Consider the following 17,500-nt stretch of genomic DNA (forward strand, 5'->3'; position numbering starts at 1 on the left):
CCACAGAGAGCGAGCGTGACTGGCCACAGCTCCACCCTCATAGTGCACCGTCCTGAGGGATCAGAGCAGACAGGGCGCTGTAAGACAGAGAGTGTGTGTGTGTGTGTGTGTGTGTGTGTGTGTGTGTGTGTGTGTGTGTGTGTGTGTGTGTGTGTGTCTGTGTCTGTGTCTGTGTCTGTGTTACTAAATGATAGAGCTGTGGTCAGCCCTCACCTCCTCTGTTCGTCTCCATGCTCCCCTGACGGGACTGTGAGACACTCGTCCATGTGACCGTGAAGGAGGCGCAGGACGTCTCCTCCAATCAGGAAACCTGAGAGAGAGGACACACACATTTACACCGCTGACACAGACCTGCTCAGACACCTACAGACCTGACTTGTTCCCTCACATCATGTCCCTCTAAGGATGATGGGAGATGTACTAGTGACAGGCTGAGAGCATTTATCAGAGACAGCAGCAGGATGATTTTCTACTGTAGATTATTCTGATCTAAACCTGGGTCAAACAGAAACACTAAAAACATCAGCCCTGAGAATAGACTCTGTCTTCTCACTGCTCACAGGAAACCTCACTTAAAATAACCTGACATCCACCAGAGAGCAGCATTCACAGGTGAGTTTAAACAAAGAGAGAGACACACACAGACAGGCGAGGACTGCAGGAGTCTGCATCACTGAGACACAGACAGGTAAGGAGAGCAGGGTCTGGCGGAGCTTATCAATCAAAATCATGCTCGTAAACTACTGTGGGTGAGAGCAGTGTGCTCTTTGGATGAGTGATCAGCGTGGATATCAGAAGATGTGAGATGACAGAGGCACAGTGAGACGCTCCAAGTCAGAAAAGTTCAGGCAGCTCACACTTCAACTGAGGATATGTCGCAGTAGTTCAGAGAGACAGAGCGGCACGATCGTGAGAAAAGACGACAGAGATTGTGGAGAAGATCAAAGGATGGAGCGCTCGAGATGAATGCAATTAAAAGACGGTTGCTTTTGTCTGTTTTTTGATCAAAAACAGGAAGAGAGACATTAAAGAAGAGAGTCCACTCTTTTTTTTCTTCTCTTTTTTTTATCGAGAATTTTAAGATGCATAATATGAACAACAATTGTGAATTTGAATTTTCATATAGGAAACATGATATAAATAGAAAGAAAACAAGACAAAAAAGGAACAAAAATACAATAAAATGAAATCTAAAAAGAAAAAAAAAAGAAATAATTAATAACTAAATAACTGAATATATTGTACACACAACCAACAGGTCAACCTGATTAACAAGAAAAAGAAAAAAAAAACTGTACAGCAGTCTATAGGATTTTAAAAGCCACATGTACCCCAAATCCTGCCTCCTGTACAGGCAAGGGCAAGACAAACTGAACAAATGCAGAAATGCAAATTCACACATAATGTACAGGCCAAACGTTTGGACACACCTTCTCATTCAATGTGTTTTCTTTATATTTTCATGACTTGATTCTCACTAAGATTCTCACTATAGGCATCAATACTATGAATAAACATGTGTGATGTTTTATCAGTCTGTGGTAGCGAGTGCTTTGTTTTATGGTGCAGTCTGCTGGGGAAATAGTTTAAAGCAGAAGGACAAGAGGCGACTGGAAAAACTGGTGAAGAGAGCTAGCTCTGTGGTTGGATCCAGTTTGGACTCACTGGAGGCTGTGGTGGAAAGGTATACACAGAAGAAAGTGGAGGCCATCATTCGTCACACTGATCACCCACTTCACATCTTCCTTGACCAGAGAAACAGCAGCAGTGGACGACTCACCTCTCTGCGCTGCAGGACTGAGAGATACAGAAGATCGTTCCTCCCTGCAGCCATCAGAGTCTTTAATTCTTTAATATTTTGAAGATGAGCCCAAAGTACATGAATTTCCCTTCGGGAATGAATAAAGTATTTTTATCTTATCTATCTTATGTGGAGTTATGTACTTAAAGGGATATTTCAGTTTTTTTGAAGTGGGGTTGTATAAGCTCTGTGTGACCACTAAGGACATTAGATACAGTAGAAAGTTGTCTCCTCTCCTTCAGTAAGACACAGACTGTAATCGCTGGTGATGAGGAATTAGGCACTAACAGGGAAATACCGAATTCAAAGGCTATTTTCTCTGCCTACAATAACTAAAATCAAAAAGTAATAACCACAGTTTAAGAGTACACTACATAAAATATATTTTTTTATTTTTGTCACATAGAGCTCATACAACCCCACTTCAAAAAAACCGAAATATCCCTTTAACAAAAAAAGGTGACATAACTGAAAGCATGTCTTATATTGTAGTTTTTTCAAAATAGCCACCCTTAGCTCTGATTACTGAAATGGTTTTCCAACAGTTTTGAAGAAGTCCCCAGAGGCGGGGGCACTTGTTTGCCCCTTTGCCTTTACTCTGCGGTCCAGCTCACCCCAAACCATCTTGACTGGGTTCAGGTCTGGTGACCGTGGAGGCTACAACCGGCGCCCGAAGCATGGCTCACTGTCCTTCTTGGTCAAATAGCCCTTACACAGCTTGCAGGTGTGTTTGGGGTCATTGTCCTGTTGAAAAGTAAAAGATCGTTCGACTAAACACCAACCGGATGGGTTGGCATGTTGCATGCAGGATGCTGTGGTAGCCATGCTGGTTCAGTGTGCCTTCAATTTTGAATAAATCCCCAAAAGTGTCACCAGCAAACCACCCCCACACTATCACACCTCCTTCTCCATGCTTCACAGTGGAAACCAGGCATGTGGAATCCATCCATTCACCTTTTCTGTGTCTCACAAAGACACGGGGGTTGGAACCAAAGATCTCAAATTTGGACTCATCAGACCAAAGCACAGATTTCCACTGGTCTAATGTCCATTCCTTGTGTTTCTTGGCCCAAACAAATCTTGTCTGCTTGTTGCCTCTCCTTAGCTGTGGTTTCCTAGCAGCTATTTGACCATGAAGGCCACGCAGTCTCCTGTTAACGGTTGCTCCAGCAGAGATGGGTCTGCTGCTAGAACTCTGTGCAGCATTCACCTGGTCTCTGATCTGAGCTGCTATTAGCTTGTGATTTCTGAGGCTGGTGACTCGGATGAACTTATCCTCAGAAGCAGAGGTGACTCTTGGTCTTCCTTTCCTGGGTTGGTCCTCATGTGTGCCAGTTTCGTTGTAGCACTTGATGGTTTTTGCGACTCCACTTGGGGACACATTTAAGGTTTTTGCAATTTTAGGGACTGACTGACCTTCATTTCTCAAAGTAATAATGACCACTTAACTCTTCTAGTGTTCTTTTTAAAGACAAAAAAGGTATTTTTTACCTTGACATGTTTCGACGTGCAACCTGCCGTCTTCTTCAGAAGCTGTCATCCAGACAGCTGTGTGGTGTCTTTTTGTCAGCTGTTTCCGGTAGTAGCTGGCGGGACAGATTGATCACGTGGTCTGTCCCGCCAACTACGCCCCCCATTGCCTGACGGCCTCTGGAGAAGTGTGTCCCAGGTGTGCAAGAGCTGGAAGGCTCCTTCATCCCTGTTGATGGTGTCCTTTCCCCGTTTCCTGATTTCTATTGATTCTTTAATCCATCTTTTGTATTTGTTGCTTTCTGACCCGATTATTGTAGATTTGTCCCAGTCCATTATGTGGTTTTCTCGTTTGCAGTGGTCTGATATAGCCGATTTTAAGTTTTCCTGATTTGCCTTTTCCTTTTCCGCTCGGGTGAGACGTGTCGCTGTTTGTTTTTCGCACTCTTTCTGGTGTTCTCTTCTTCTTGTGCTGAAAGTTCTCCCCGTCTCCCCGATGTATGATTTTTTGCATGTTTTGCATGGTATGTTGTATATGACGTTGCATTTATTGTCCGGGTGTATTCTGTCCTTGGGGTGTACGAGTAACTGTCTGAGTTTTGTGTGAGGTTTGACGATTGTTCCAATGTTATGTTTCTTTATTGCTCGTTGTATTGGCTCCATGTTCCCCTAATGTATGGCACTGTGATGATGTCCCTGTATTGATTGTCCTTTTTGGTTTGTTTTCTTTTCCGTGTTTCTTTCTTCTGTTTGTTATTGACCTGATGTTTCCCCTTTTCAATTGCCCATGTTGGGTATAGGCAATTTTTCAGAGCTGTTTTTATGTGATTTTCCTCCCTCCTCTTGTCCTCCTGGTCCGTGATGATATTGATCCGTTCGTATAAAGTTCTGACAACTGAAAGTTTGTGTGCAGTGGGGTGTTCTGAGGTCCAAAGTAAGTACTGGTCTGTGTGAGTGGGTTTTCTATATATTGTTGTGTAAATGCTGCCGTCCTGTTTGTGGTGAATACTTATGTCCAGAAAAGAAATTGTCCCTTGTTTTTCTTCCTCATGTGTAAATTTTATGTTTCCTGTTTTGTCTATGGTGTTGAGATGATCGGTGAGTTCTTGTGTTTGTCCAGATTTTATTTTTTCCAGGATGTCATCCACATAACGTTTCCATAGAGTGGGCTTGCAGTGTTGTGGTGCTGTGCTGATGGCCTTTTCCTCCAGATCCTCCATGAAGAAATTGCTCATGATGGCGGAGAGTGGGTCCCCCATGGCGAATCCCTCGTTCTGTCTGTATATGGTGTCTTTGTACTGGAAATATGTGGATTTTGCGACGAAAGTGAGGAGCTGAAATAAGTCTGTTACTGATAGATCTGTGCGTTTTTTGAGTGTTCTGTCCTTTATAAGTCTCTCTTTCACGATGTGAAGGGTGACCTCTACTGGTGTTTTTGTGAATAATCAGATGAAATCGTGTGATATTAAAACCTTGTCCTCTTCTATTGTGATGTTTTTTAGTTCCTCTGCCAGTTGTTTTGAATTTTTGCAATGATGTGGGGTGTTTCCTAGGAGGGGTTTGATGATGTCTACGAGTGCTTTAGATAAGTTGCATGTGACGGATCCTGTGCTATCAACGATGGGGCGGAGCGGGGTGTCTGCTTTGTGGATTTTGGGCGTGCCATAGATGCGTGGTGTAATGCTTGCTGTAGGGAGGAGGTCGTTATATGCTGCGGTGGTGATTTTTCCGGCCTGTGCCAGTGGTTTGAGAAGTGCCTTGAGAGCTTTTTTCTTTTCCTCGGTTGGGTTCTTACTTAATATCTCATATGGATAACTGTCCGCCAACAAATCTGTCATTTTTTTCTTGTATGTCTCCGTGTCCATAATTACTGTCGTTCTGCCTTTATCTGCCGGGATGATAGTGATGGTGTTGTCCTTTCTCAGGGTGTTTATGGCTTTTATTTCTTCTTTTGTGATGTTGCTTTTGGGTGGTTTTGCATGCTTAAGAATCCCTGTGACTGCGTTCCGCAGCTCCGCTTTTTTTCCCTGGTCTTGTATTTTGTTACAAGCCAATTCTGTTGCCAGTATGAACTCCTCGTGCTGTATTTTTTGGGGTGTTACTGCAAAGTTTAATCCTTTTTTGAGCACTTCCTCCTCTGTTTCTGTGAGCACTCGCTTGGATAGATTGGTTAACCATTTTTCGTTGTGTTTTGGTTGTTGAATCCTGTTTTTTTTCATTAATGTCTCGAGTTTCCTTATGTGGCGATGTTTCGTTTGTAGCAACTCCTTTTCGTATGATTGTTTTAACTGTTAGTTGACTTCATCCCACTCGCTCTGTTCCAAGTGGAATCGTGTTTTAAATGCTTCCCATTCCTCGTCGGTGTTTGTTTTTGTTCTTTCCATTTCGTTTGTGACTATTCTTATCCTTTCTTTGATTAGTTCTCTCTTTGCTCCGTTGATTATGCGTTGGCCATTATTCGTGTGGAGTGGATTTTTTAGGTCGAGGCTTTTTGGTGTTAGTCCTTCCTGTTTGCATCTAAGGTTGAATCTCAGGTGGTTTTTGAAACGGGCTTGGATTTTTTGTAACTTCTCCAGGTGTCGGAATGCTGTGACACATTGTTGTCCGTATCTTCCGCGTAAGTTACTGATTAGGTTCATCTTGTCTTTTGACAACTACGGGCCGTAGTTGGCGGGACAGACCACGTGATCAATCTGTCCCGCCAGCTACTACCGGAAACAGCTGACAAAAAGACACCACACAGCTGTCTGGATGACAGCTTCTGATGAAGACGGCAGGTTGCACGTCGAAACATGTCAAGGTAAAAAAATACCTTTTTTGTCTTTAAAAAGAACACTAGAAGAGTTAAGATTCTCAAAAGACAAGATGAACCTAATCAGTAATAATGGCCACTTGTTTTTCTTTAGTTAGCTGATTTGTTCTTGCCATAATGTAAGTTTTAACATTTGTCCAATAGGGCTGTCGACTGTGTATTAACCTGACTTCTGCACAACAGAACTGATGGTCTCAAGCCAATGATAAAGCAAAAAATTCCACAAATTAACCCTAGTAAGGCACACCTGTGAAGTGAAAACCACTTCAGGTAACTACCTCTTGTAGCTCATTGAGAGAATACCAAGAGTGTGCAAAGCAGTCATCAGAGCACGGGGTGGCTATTTTGAAGAAACTACAATATAAAACATGTTTTCAGTTATTTCACCTTTTTTTGTTAAGTACATAACTTTACATATTCATAGTTTTGATGCCTTCAGTGAGAATCTACAATGTAAATAGTCATGAAAATAAAGAAAACCCATTGAATGAGTATGTCCAAACTTTTGGTCTGTACTGTATACATAGCAAAATCTAATACACAAGTATCCATTACAAAAAAAGGTATACATACAAATGCACACATTGGTATACACATATACATGTATATACACACATACACATTATACATACATATGCACATACATACATACATACATACATACACATATTCATCTGTACATATACAAATGCATATCACTCTGGAATTGTGGGGAAATATAATTGTCTAACATAAGAAAAGAAGGGGGACTACAGTGCATTAAATCTTTTTAAATATCCTCTTAGAGTGTGTCTGATTTTCTCCAACTTCACACAACTTAGTATAGAATGAATCCAGTTCTCATATGTAGGAGGAGCTGGGGACTTCCACCTGAGCAAAATTAGCCGTCTTGCCAACAAGGTTACTAAGGCCAAAAGGTCTTTCTTTGATCTGGCCAAATGTAGGGCTGAGCAGGGGACACCAAATAAAGCGATAAATGGGTGAGGGTCTATCTTAGTGCTACATATTGCAGAAAGTGTGTTAAAAATATTTTCCCAAAAGGTGGTTAGGGATGGGCAAGACAAAAACATGTGAGTATAGTTTGCAGGTGACTGATTACATCTCAAACAGTGAGGGCTCACATCTTTGTATATTTTGGATAAGCTGTCGTTGGTCCAGTGAGCTCTGAGAATGAGCTATCACTGAATGAGTGTGTGTCTGGCACAGATAGAGGAGGTATGTAACCTTTTGAGTGCACATTCCCATATCTCCTCAGATATATTTTCACCCAGCTCCTCCTCCCATGCTGACTTTATGCCACTCAGAGAGCTGGATTGCAAAGAGCGGATTCTGGAATATTGGATGGTTAAAGCACCATTCAGAGCAGAAATTGGAGTTAAGAACATATCAAACTCTGACTGAATAGGAAGAACAGGAAATCGAGGGTCTAATCTTGGAATGTAATTCCTAATTTGTACATATCTAAAAAAGTGATGTCCTGGGAGACCAAAATTGTGTAACAACTGCTCGAATGTACAAAATTTGTTATTTACATTAAGATCTTTCAGTTTTTTAATTCCCATCTCAGACCACATACGAAAAGAGCTGTCAGTCATACCAGGTTGGAAGGCCGGATTTGAAATAATTGGTGCAGACAGAGGAGTAGTCTGAAACCCAGGATGACATCTAAATTGGTTCCAGACTTTTAAAGTTGATTTTAAACACTTGTTATTGGTGTAGCAAGAGTATGGACCCATATCAGAGGAATAAAGAAGTGCAATCAGGGATGCTGGTGCAGAGGAGGTGGCCTCCATCTCCAGCCAAACTGGGGATTGAGATGTATCATTATCCCGCAACCAGTACTAGATTATCCTAAGATTAGATGCCCAATAGTAAACCCTGAAATCTGGAAGAGCAAGACCACCATCTGATCTAAGATTCTGCAAGAGCAATTTCCATATTCTAGCCAGTTTCCCACCCCATATAAAAGAGAAATAAGACTGTTACTTTTCTTTAAAAAAAATTTGAACAGAGGGATTGGTAGACATTGAAAGAGATAGAGAAATTTAGGATGCATATTCATCTTAATGGAATTGATTCTTGCAACTAGGGAGAGGTGCAATACAGACCACCGCTCAAAGTCATTTTTTGTGCTAGTTATTATAGGGGCACAGTTGGCCAGAAAGAGCTTTTCAAATCTATTAGTGATTTGTATGCCAAGATAAAGGAAACTATCCTGTACAATTTTAAATGGTAGATTATGCATGGGGAGACTTTTTGCAATAATTGAGTGGCATCATTTCACTCTTACCTAGATTGAGTTTATATCCCGATAACTGACCAAAGTTTGTTAACACATCAAGAGCAGCAGGAACAGAGACGGAGAGGTCAGACAGATATAATGATAAATCATCTGCGTATTAAGACACTCTATGTTCATGTCTGTACCTAACGATACTCCAAATAAGGGGATTGGAACAGAGGGCTATTGCAAGAGGCTCTATAGCCAGGGTGAAAAATAAAGAACTTAGGGGACAACCCTGGCGTGTTGAGCGATGTAAAGGGAAATATTCTGAATGAGTATTTTTACTCTTGACTGATGCTTGAGGGTGTGAGTAAAGAAGTTTAATCCAGGAGAAAGTTGGGGCCCAAGCCGAGTTTGTTTAGAGTATAAAAAAGATATTGCCACCCAACTCGGTCAAACGCCTTCTCTGCATCAAGGGAAACAATAGCCTCAGATATATTGGTTGAGGAAGGGTTATATATTATATTAAATAAGAATCTAAGATTAATAGAAGAGTGTCTGTTCTTAATAAATCCTGTTTGATCAGGAGAAATAACAGATGGAATGACAGCTTCAAGGCATATAGACAGAGTTGGGGTCCATTACTCAAAAAAGTAAAGAGTTACCCGTTACTCGTTACTATTGAAAAAAGTAGTGCCTTACACTTCTCGATTACTCCATGGAAATAGTAACGAAGTTACACTACTCGTTACACTACTTTATCCCCCTGATACATCTTTATATGCTTCAAGAGATTTGCGGTTGTGTTCCACGCAGTATTCAGCCTCTTATTTCCTGGGCATAACTTGTATTTTACGGTCACGCTCTTCTCCTTCTGCTCTACAAAATCCAAATGATGTGCATATGAACTGTCACAGTAAAATTGGTTGCCTTATATAAATCTGTGCCCCACTGATAACACTGCACTCCCTCCCACTGTAAATGCCCCTTTTAAAGGATAATTTCAGTTTATACAGCTTTTACATTGTTTATAGAATGAAGTAGAACAAAATACTCACCCAGAAGGTTTTCCTGATCCAAGCAGTGCTTCGGGAGATATTTAGATCCAAAATCGTGCAGTGGACGTCCGTACAGTGGGATACATCGGGGCATAGACAGCGCCGCTCCTAAAACTGCATTAATCGTCCAAAAACTCGTGTTTTTCACCAATATTCCATCATGGTCTGCTCCAAGTTAATGCTCTGTTGCAGTAGTGTCACTCCAGACAGCACTGTTTGGCTGTAATGACCTCTGAACTCACGAAGACTTTGTTTACATTTGCCCCTCAAAGAAAGGAGTCAGCTCTCCAGAGAGTACTGCGCATACGCTGACTCCTTTCTTTGAGGAGCAAACGTAAACAAAGTCTTTGTGAGTTCAGAGGTCATTACAGCCACACAGCGCTGTCTGTAGTGACACTACTGCAACAGAGCACTAACTTGGAGCAGACCATGATGGAATATTGGTGAAAAACACAAGTTTTTGGACGATTAATGCAGTTTTAGGAGCGGCGCTGTCTATGCGGCCCCCGATGGATCCCATTATACGGACGTCCGCTGCACGAATTTGGATCTAAATATCTCCCGAAGCACTGCTTGGATCAGGAAAGCCTTCTGGGTGAGTATTTTGTTCTACTTCATTCTATAAACAATGTAAAAGTTGTATAAACCGAAATTATCCTTTAAAAGGGGCATTTACAGTAGGAGGGAGTGCAGTATTGTCAGTGGGGCACAGATTTATATAAGGCAACCAATTTTACTGTGACGGTTCCATCAGCCCTGACCCGGAAGAGATAGTGAGTAGTTGCTCGTATGGCCACCGTTCAATCTAATGGTGGTAACAAAAAGAACTCTGCTTAAATAGTAATATTTTGGTTGCTCTATTTGCAGTCATTGTAAAAGTAACCATTGTGGTGTTTCATTTGTAACTCTAGTTTAACTACTTATCTAGGAGGAGTAGTGCCGTTACTCTACTCGTTCCTATCAAAAGTAATTTAACTACTTGTAACGTTTGTTACTTGTAGTTATATACCCAACTCTGCATATAGATAACAACTTCACTAAGATCTTATGATCTACATTCAAAAGGCTGATTGGACGATATGATGCACAATCTAGAGGGCCTCTATCTTTCTTAAGGACAAGCGAAATGGTTGCCTGAGTTAAAGTCTCTGGAAGAAGACCATTAACAAATGCCTCATATCAAGCAGTCGAAGCTATTTTGGGAAAGATCTTTTTATAAAATTCTACAGTATATCCATCCGACTCGGGGCTTCTTCCAGATTGTAAGGATCTTACAGCAATGGACAGTTCCTCGACTGAGATTGGTTCTTCTAATTTCCTAGCTAGATCACAGTTAACTTAAGGTATAGAGAGGGAGTCAAAGAAAGTATCAATGTTTGATATATCTGCATCATTTTCAGATGTGTATAAGGACTGATAAAAATGTTTGAATTCTTCATTTATGTCTTTAGGATCTAAGGAAATTCCCGTAGAAGTGTGTATTTTGGAATCTGTTGTGAAGACGATTGTTGTCGCAGTTTACGAGCCAGCAATGTATCGGCTTTATCACCTTGTTCATAATAAGTGCTCCAAGATTTAATAAGGAGCTTGGTGACCTGGGGCTCTAATTTCGTAGACCAGGCGCAGGCGCAGACGCACCTGTCCTGCGCCGGCCTTCGCCGTGCGCACAGGGCGTGACTGGCGCACTTTGCAAGTTTCCTGCAGTGCCAAGAGAGGCGCAGTACAGGCGCACATAAGCGCAGAGCTGCGCGTCCACGCCTCCCTCCGCGCATATGGCAGAGAGGGAGGAGAAAAGTCGTGAGTGGGTTTAACACAGCCGAGCGCTGTTTTCACCAATCAAATGAGCGCTTCTCCTCGCCTTTAAATGCCCTACAGCCGAGGCGCAGCGTCTGATTGGTCTGACTGATCTACAGCACCACGGAGAGAGTGTTGGTAGCGGAGACGGTCAGAGCCACTGTGCCTGCAGCAGGTCAATGGACAGCGGGGCGCATCGGAGGACACGACGCGCGTCACCATGTGGGCCAGCTCCTGGGACAGATTTAATCTGTTCCTTTGTCATTAATAGGAGTAAAAAATGAAGAGACAGTTACACAGCTGGCTTATCCATTCAGAATACTTTTGATCCACCTGCACTCCTGGTTTGTCATCGCCAGATAGCAGAACCTTTGGTGATATACTGTATACTCTCCTGGTGTCTCCACCTCATCCTCCTTACAATAATGTACTCCATCTTTTTAGATCACGTTAAAAATAAAGACTAAAACTGAGAAATATGGGAAATCACGGGTAAATCCTGAGTGACATACATTTATTTTGTCTCTTTTTTCTTCGTCTTTTCTCTCCCTCTTTTCTTTGAATTAAATGAAATGAGAGAACCAGATATATACTCAGTATCAGATGTTCAGGCTGTTTATTGTTTAATTGTAAGATGTGCATCAAACTTCCAGCTGCCGTCAGGTTAACTTTCCATTATGACAAACTTTAATCTGACATCAGATGTGACGGGACAGTTAATATAGATATAAATGTATATGCTAGTTCAGACAGTTACATTAAATAGTGATTGCTGTGATTGTTTACAGCATTAAAATGTGCCTGACACTCTGGAAACCTGCCTCTGAGGCTTTGATGACATGTGCGCCTGTCACCAAATTACAGCTGCGTGGGGTGCGCTCCGCCTTGCGCCGAGGATAGACCAGGTTGGAGCTGGTCGAGCTTTCAGCGCACTTTTTTGGCACGAAATTGTCACTGCGCCAACATGAATCTACTGACACCTCCCCCTGGTGCTCCGTCAACTCCCCCTGGCGCGCCGTCACACCCATCTCTGCGCAGACGGTCTACCAAATTGTCAAACTGGCAGCGCACGGAGGTGCGCCGCACGAAATTAGCACTGCGCAGGCTGCGCCAGGCTTGCGCCCCCTGCGCTGCGCCACGAAATTAGAGCCCCTGAACTGTAAATGAAGTATCAAATTCAGCTTGTAATGTCGGCCATTCCTTATGAATATCTGGGGTAAGTGAAAAAGCATAAATTTCAACTAATTGAGTTATGCAACAGGTCAAGACGGATAGTCTATTTTTCCTTATTTTATTTTCATATGCAGAGTAGGAGATAACCTCACCTCTGATGTAGGCTTTCATTGTTTCCCATAGGGTTGATGCAGATATATCAGATTTTTTATCAGTACAAATGAAACACTTATTTGTTCAGAGAAAAACTTCACAAAAAATTTGTTGCTGAACATGTGTGTACTGAATTGCCAAGCCGGTCTGGAATAATCTGCAGCTGGAAAGTTAACTTCCAAAGCACCAGGGGCATGATCAGAAACTATCTGGTTAGAAGAGCGATTTGACATAGATTGGAGGAGTCTTCATCCACCAGGAAAAAATTCTAATAAAACAGTGCTGGACTGAAGAAAAAAAAGAACATGCCTTTCCAGTGGGGTAGAGAACTCTCCAAGGGTCTGACATGGCAAATTCAGACACAAGATTTTGAATGATTTTGCTGCGGCTGATACAGCAGTAGATTCGGAAGAGGATCTGTCTAATTGAGGGTCCAGCCAGCATTTAAAGTCACCGCCTAGTATCAACATATGGGAGGACATATCAGGCGGCAAAGAAAACACTGTTTTGAAAAAATCCTTATCATCCCAGTTAGGGGCATAAATATTAACTCAAATTACCTTAGTGGACAATAATGTACCACTGACAATAACGTGTCTACCACTACAGTCAGCAATAACATTACAGCAGGTGAAGGGAATTGATTTATGAAGTAAAAAAGCCACACCCCTTGTTCTACATTGATATAAGGAATGAAACACCGGACCCACCCATCTGCATCTAAGACCTGAGTGTTGTGATACCTTTAGATAAGTTTCTTAAAGAAATATGATGATGATGAAGCACCTACCAGCAAGTTAAAAAATGAGAAAACAAGAGCAAACATGTAAGAGCATTTAGAGAACAAAGAACAGAGACAGCCAAGAACCCCCCCATGCCAAAGCGTCTCCCCAACTGAAATGCAAGCAAATACCTCAAGAAAGAAAAACTTAGAGCAAAGCAATGCTACCTATATATATATATATATATATGTATGTATATATATACACACACACACACATTCAAATCGGCCTTCAACTAAGTCACTATTGCCACTGCTGTTTTTTTTAAAAGTGAAGAAAAGTGACATATAAAGGAAAAATTACTTCAGTGGAACTGTCTTTGCTTGCCAGCCAAAAGGGCTGCATTATAACACACTGGTAAAACCAGCTATCTGTCCACATGTTCCACGTCGTGTGGCTCAACAGCTGTTTGAAGGCTTTTTTGGATGAAATCTGCTATGAGTGCCAGATCCTCAAATAAGTGAGTGGAGCCATCCCTTAAAGTCAGTCTCAGTACCACTGAGTAAAGAAGGCCAAACTTCATCCCTGGGCAGGCACGTAGCTGGTGGTTCACCTCACAAAACCAGCCAGCTTTTTGGCAACTGCCGTAGTATAGTCTGCAATTATCAACACTCTTTTACCTTTGTAAAGTAGAGGAGATGCTTCGCCAGACTTCTTTAATATGGCGTTGCAGACGTGGAAAAAGTGCACTCTGATGACAAATTGTCGAGGTGGCTGGCCATCCTGGGGGCGACTCTGCAGGGTGCGATGAGCCTGGTACAATAACAGTCTCTCCTCCAGGTCAAAGAGATTATTCCTCCGCATTCGGCTTTCTGTATTTTCACATCGGTTATCCAAATACGCCACTTTGGTTAAAAGTGAGTCGACATTAGCTTCTAGCTAGTTGATGTGAGTTCTGTGGTCTGAAGTACAGTATTAAGGGAGTCAATTTTACAGAAAAATTCTGCAATAAAAGAGTCTATAACAGAGTGTAGCATCCCCGCAGTCAAGGCTTCAGTAGGGCACATTGCCGACTTGCCTGCGGGCGGTGATGAATCAGGTGAGGGTGCAGGCTACTTGCGGCCCACTCTGCTCGACTTCGTCTTCGGTTGCGTAGATGTCATCCTGAGTTCAAATTTTTAAACTTTTTGTGCTACCTGGGTCAAGAAGCTCACAAGTTGAAAGACCAAGTAGAAATAAATGCAATTTGTCCAAATAAAATATATATAAATGTGGTCACAAACTCAGGAGCGGTGAGGAGATGCGACTTACATCCTCAACTTCCAACCAAGGGGGTCTACTCTTCTTAGGTAGATTTGGTGTTTAAAAAGTCATAGAAAACTATATTATTTGGGTCGAGAGATGGTTCAAGATGCGCTGGCAGCCAATGAGTTAATCACGTTAATTTTCATAACGCATTAATTTGCGGTGTAATTAATTAATCTTATTAATGTGTTAAAGTGACAGCCACAATTTACAGTGATCATTTATCTAAACTAATGGAAAACTCTCCAGGTTCAGGTCTCCATTTAGTATAAGAATAGAATAGAACAAGAATACATGTAACAAGTACAAGGGAAAGTCACAGCAGCAATCAAGAAAAAAAAAGTAAGAAAGTATGCAGAAAGTACAAGAAGGGTCCAGGACCGAGCCTCCTCAGTCATGCTCCATCTCCGTCTCCTGCATCCTGTCCGCCCACAGCAGGCGAAGCTCCCCCAACAGGGAGCCAGTGTGAATAGCATGATGCTACTCTGCCCTCTGGTATTCCCTCTGTTTCTGGGTTAGCACAGCTAGCTCGTCCATCTTATTGGAGATAGATCTTATGTTCCCAATAACGATGGATGGAAAGACAGGTCCATGTTGCTACTTCTTAACTCACACCTGAGAACCAGCACGTCATCCTCACCTCCTTTTTCTCACCCCGTGGGAAGACATCAGGCCTTACACTAGTTAACATTGACATGCTACAGGCTGCTAACAGCTGAGTTCACATGTAAACAATGCAGCCATGGTTACATGTAGGATCTCCAGACAAACACAGGAGAAAAAGTAGTAAAAATATCACTGAAGCAACAAAATTTTTGGTGTCCATGACCAACTAATGAGCCACACAAAACAATGATCCACTCCAAATACAAAGACTACAAAAAAGAGATGAAAAACACAAGAAACGGACAAAGAAAAGAGAGCCGCTAGGCAAAAGGCAGCCATAGCCAACAGGGTGGCGCCTAGCAACTCCAGAAGGAGTTAGAAGGGGAAGACCTTAAATGTTTGTTTGGCAGATGGCTTACCGTTGTTATCTTAAACAGAACAAGGACACCAAGAGCCTCTGAACATCCCCCGTGGTTACTGTGGAAACTGGAACATCAATGCGGATCTTTACAAAACTAAAACGATCAAATTCCTAAAGGAAGCTAAAAATCAGAATAACTAACATTATTTCATTTAAAGGAACACAACAGGAAGTCACGCCATGGAGTGCATGTGCCTGGGCCTGGTTATTACTGCCTCAGGATGTTTTGATAAGGCATCGGTTTGTTGGCTGATAAAGCTGGTAAATGGTATGGTAAGTGGTTTTGGACCGACACAGCTCTCTAACACCCCTGCTTTGTTTAAAATGATTGTCAAGAAGTGCGCTCGCGGCTATCATACGTCATGGATCACATGCCCTGTCAGCATGCTTGTGCTCATGCATAAAGTAAACTGTGCTGAAGCCCACCTCTCTGAAGCATGCCAAAGCATGGCACGGTTGCAGTCACACTTACTATTTGAAACGTGCTTTAGGGCTGAAGCGTGCTTAAGCACAGCACAGTTTGCCAGTGTGACCGCGTCCTGAAATGCATTATTAAAAACTGGAAGGATAGTGGGGACCCATCATCTTCAAGGAAGAAATGTGGCCGGGAAAAAAAATCCTGAATGATCGTGATCAGCAAACGCTTGAATGTTCGGTGAAATCAAATAGAAAAAAAAAACAGTAGAACTCAGGGCTATGTTGAATAGTGAAAGTAAGAGCATTTCCACATGCATAATGCATGTGGAAAAAAGGGGCTTCAATTTGCTAGGGAGCATATAGATTGGGCTCTGGAGCAATGGAAGAAGGTCATGTGGTCTGATTAGTCCAGACTGACCCTGTTCCAGAGTGATGGGCCTATCAGGGTCAAAAGGGAGGTAGATGAAGTGATCTCCCATCATGCCTAGTGCCTACTGTATAAGCCTGTGGGGGCAGTGCTCTGATCTGGGGTTGCTGCAGTTGGTCAGGTCCAGGTTCAGCAACAGTCTGTGCTCAAAGAATGAGGTCAGCTGACCACCTGAATATACTGAATGACCAGGTTATTCCATCAATGAATTTTTCTTCCCTGATGGCACGACCATATTCCAAGATGACAATGCCAGGATTTATCGGGCTCAGATTGTTAAAGAGTGGTTTAGGAAGCATGAGACATCATTTTCACATATGGACTGGCCCCCACCGAGTCCAGACCTTAACCCCATTAAGAATCTTTGGGATGTGCTGGAGAAGGCTTTGTGCAACGGTCAGACTCTACTATCATCAATGATAACATTGAAAAATTAATGCAACACTGGATGGAAATAAATCTTGTGACATTGCAGAAGCTTATCAAAACAATGACACAGCAAATGCGTGCCGTAATCGAAGCCAAAGGTGGTCCAAAGAAATATTAGAGTGAGTGACCCTGTTTTTGATGGTGCGACTTTTTGGGGGGCTAGGTAGTGTATTACAAAAAAAGAAGAAAAGAAGTAAAGAAGCACAAAGACGCATTTGTTTCAAAATGTCTAAGCCAAAACAAGCAAGCCTATCTGCATTAGCGTTCACTTAAAAGATGAAAGACCCAGGTTAGACCGATGTCATGATATCTAGATCTCATACTGTTGTAGACCAGCCAAAAAGAGCACAGGATGACTTAACAAATCAGAAGAGAATAGCAAGCATACCCATTATGCTTGACAACCCAGCTCTACATCTGCTGTTAAAGGGGAAGCCGGGTCAACAGTAAAGGCTGTTGCTGGGGCTGCTGCCTGTGGAGTAGTCAGCAATAGAAAGAATGGAAGGATTGTGCCTGTGGCTTTTCATGAACAAGGATGGAAACCTGAGTTGCACTACATGTAAAAATGCAAAAATGCTTCTTCTTTCAGAAAAGGTAACACATCTGTCAGATGAAGAATGGATTAACAGTAAAAAATTATTAGCAAAACATATATGCAAACACTGAGCTAGCACCACACCCAAAAGGG

The 17,500-nt window shown here is 42.2% G+C and overlaps 1 protein-coding gene across 22 annotated transcripts in view; it reads right to left on the reverse strand.

Annotated features, from left to right (window-relative positions):
• ryr2a (ryanodine receptor 2a (cardiac)) overlaps positions 1-17,500 on the reverse strand; it is a 224,953-nt gene that overhangs the window by 160,341 nt on the left and 47,112 nt on the right. For all 22 annotated transcript variants that reach the window (XM_074664020.1, XM_074664015.1, XM_074664009.1 and 19 more), the window contains 2 exons: positions 214-310; positions 1-52 (listed from right to left, as the gene is read on the reverse strand). The exon at positions 1-52 is cut by the window's left edge and continues 23 nt beyond it. In XM_074664020.1, coding sequence (XP_074520121.1) covers positions 1-52; positions 214-310 — 149 coding nt within the window. The remainder of the gene's footprint in view (positions 53-213; positions 311-17,500) is intronic.

This window comes from Halichoeres trimaculatus, unplaced genomic scaffold (assembly GCF_033239565.1).
Source record: "Halichoeres trimaculatus isolate MK-OKI-2021-1 unplaced genomic scaffold, fHalTri1.1 fHalTri1_scaffold_23, whole genome shotgun sequence".
Taxonomy (NCBI): Eukaryota; Metazoa; Chordata; class Actinopteri; order Labriformes; family Labridae; genus Halichoeres; species Halichoeres trimaculatus.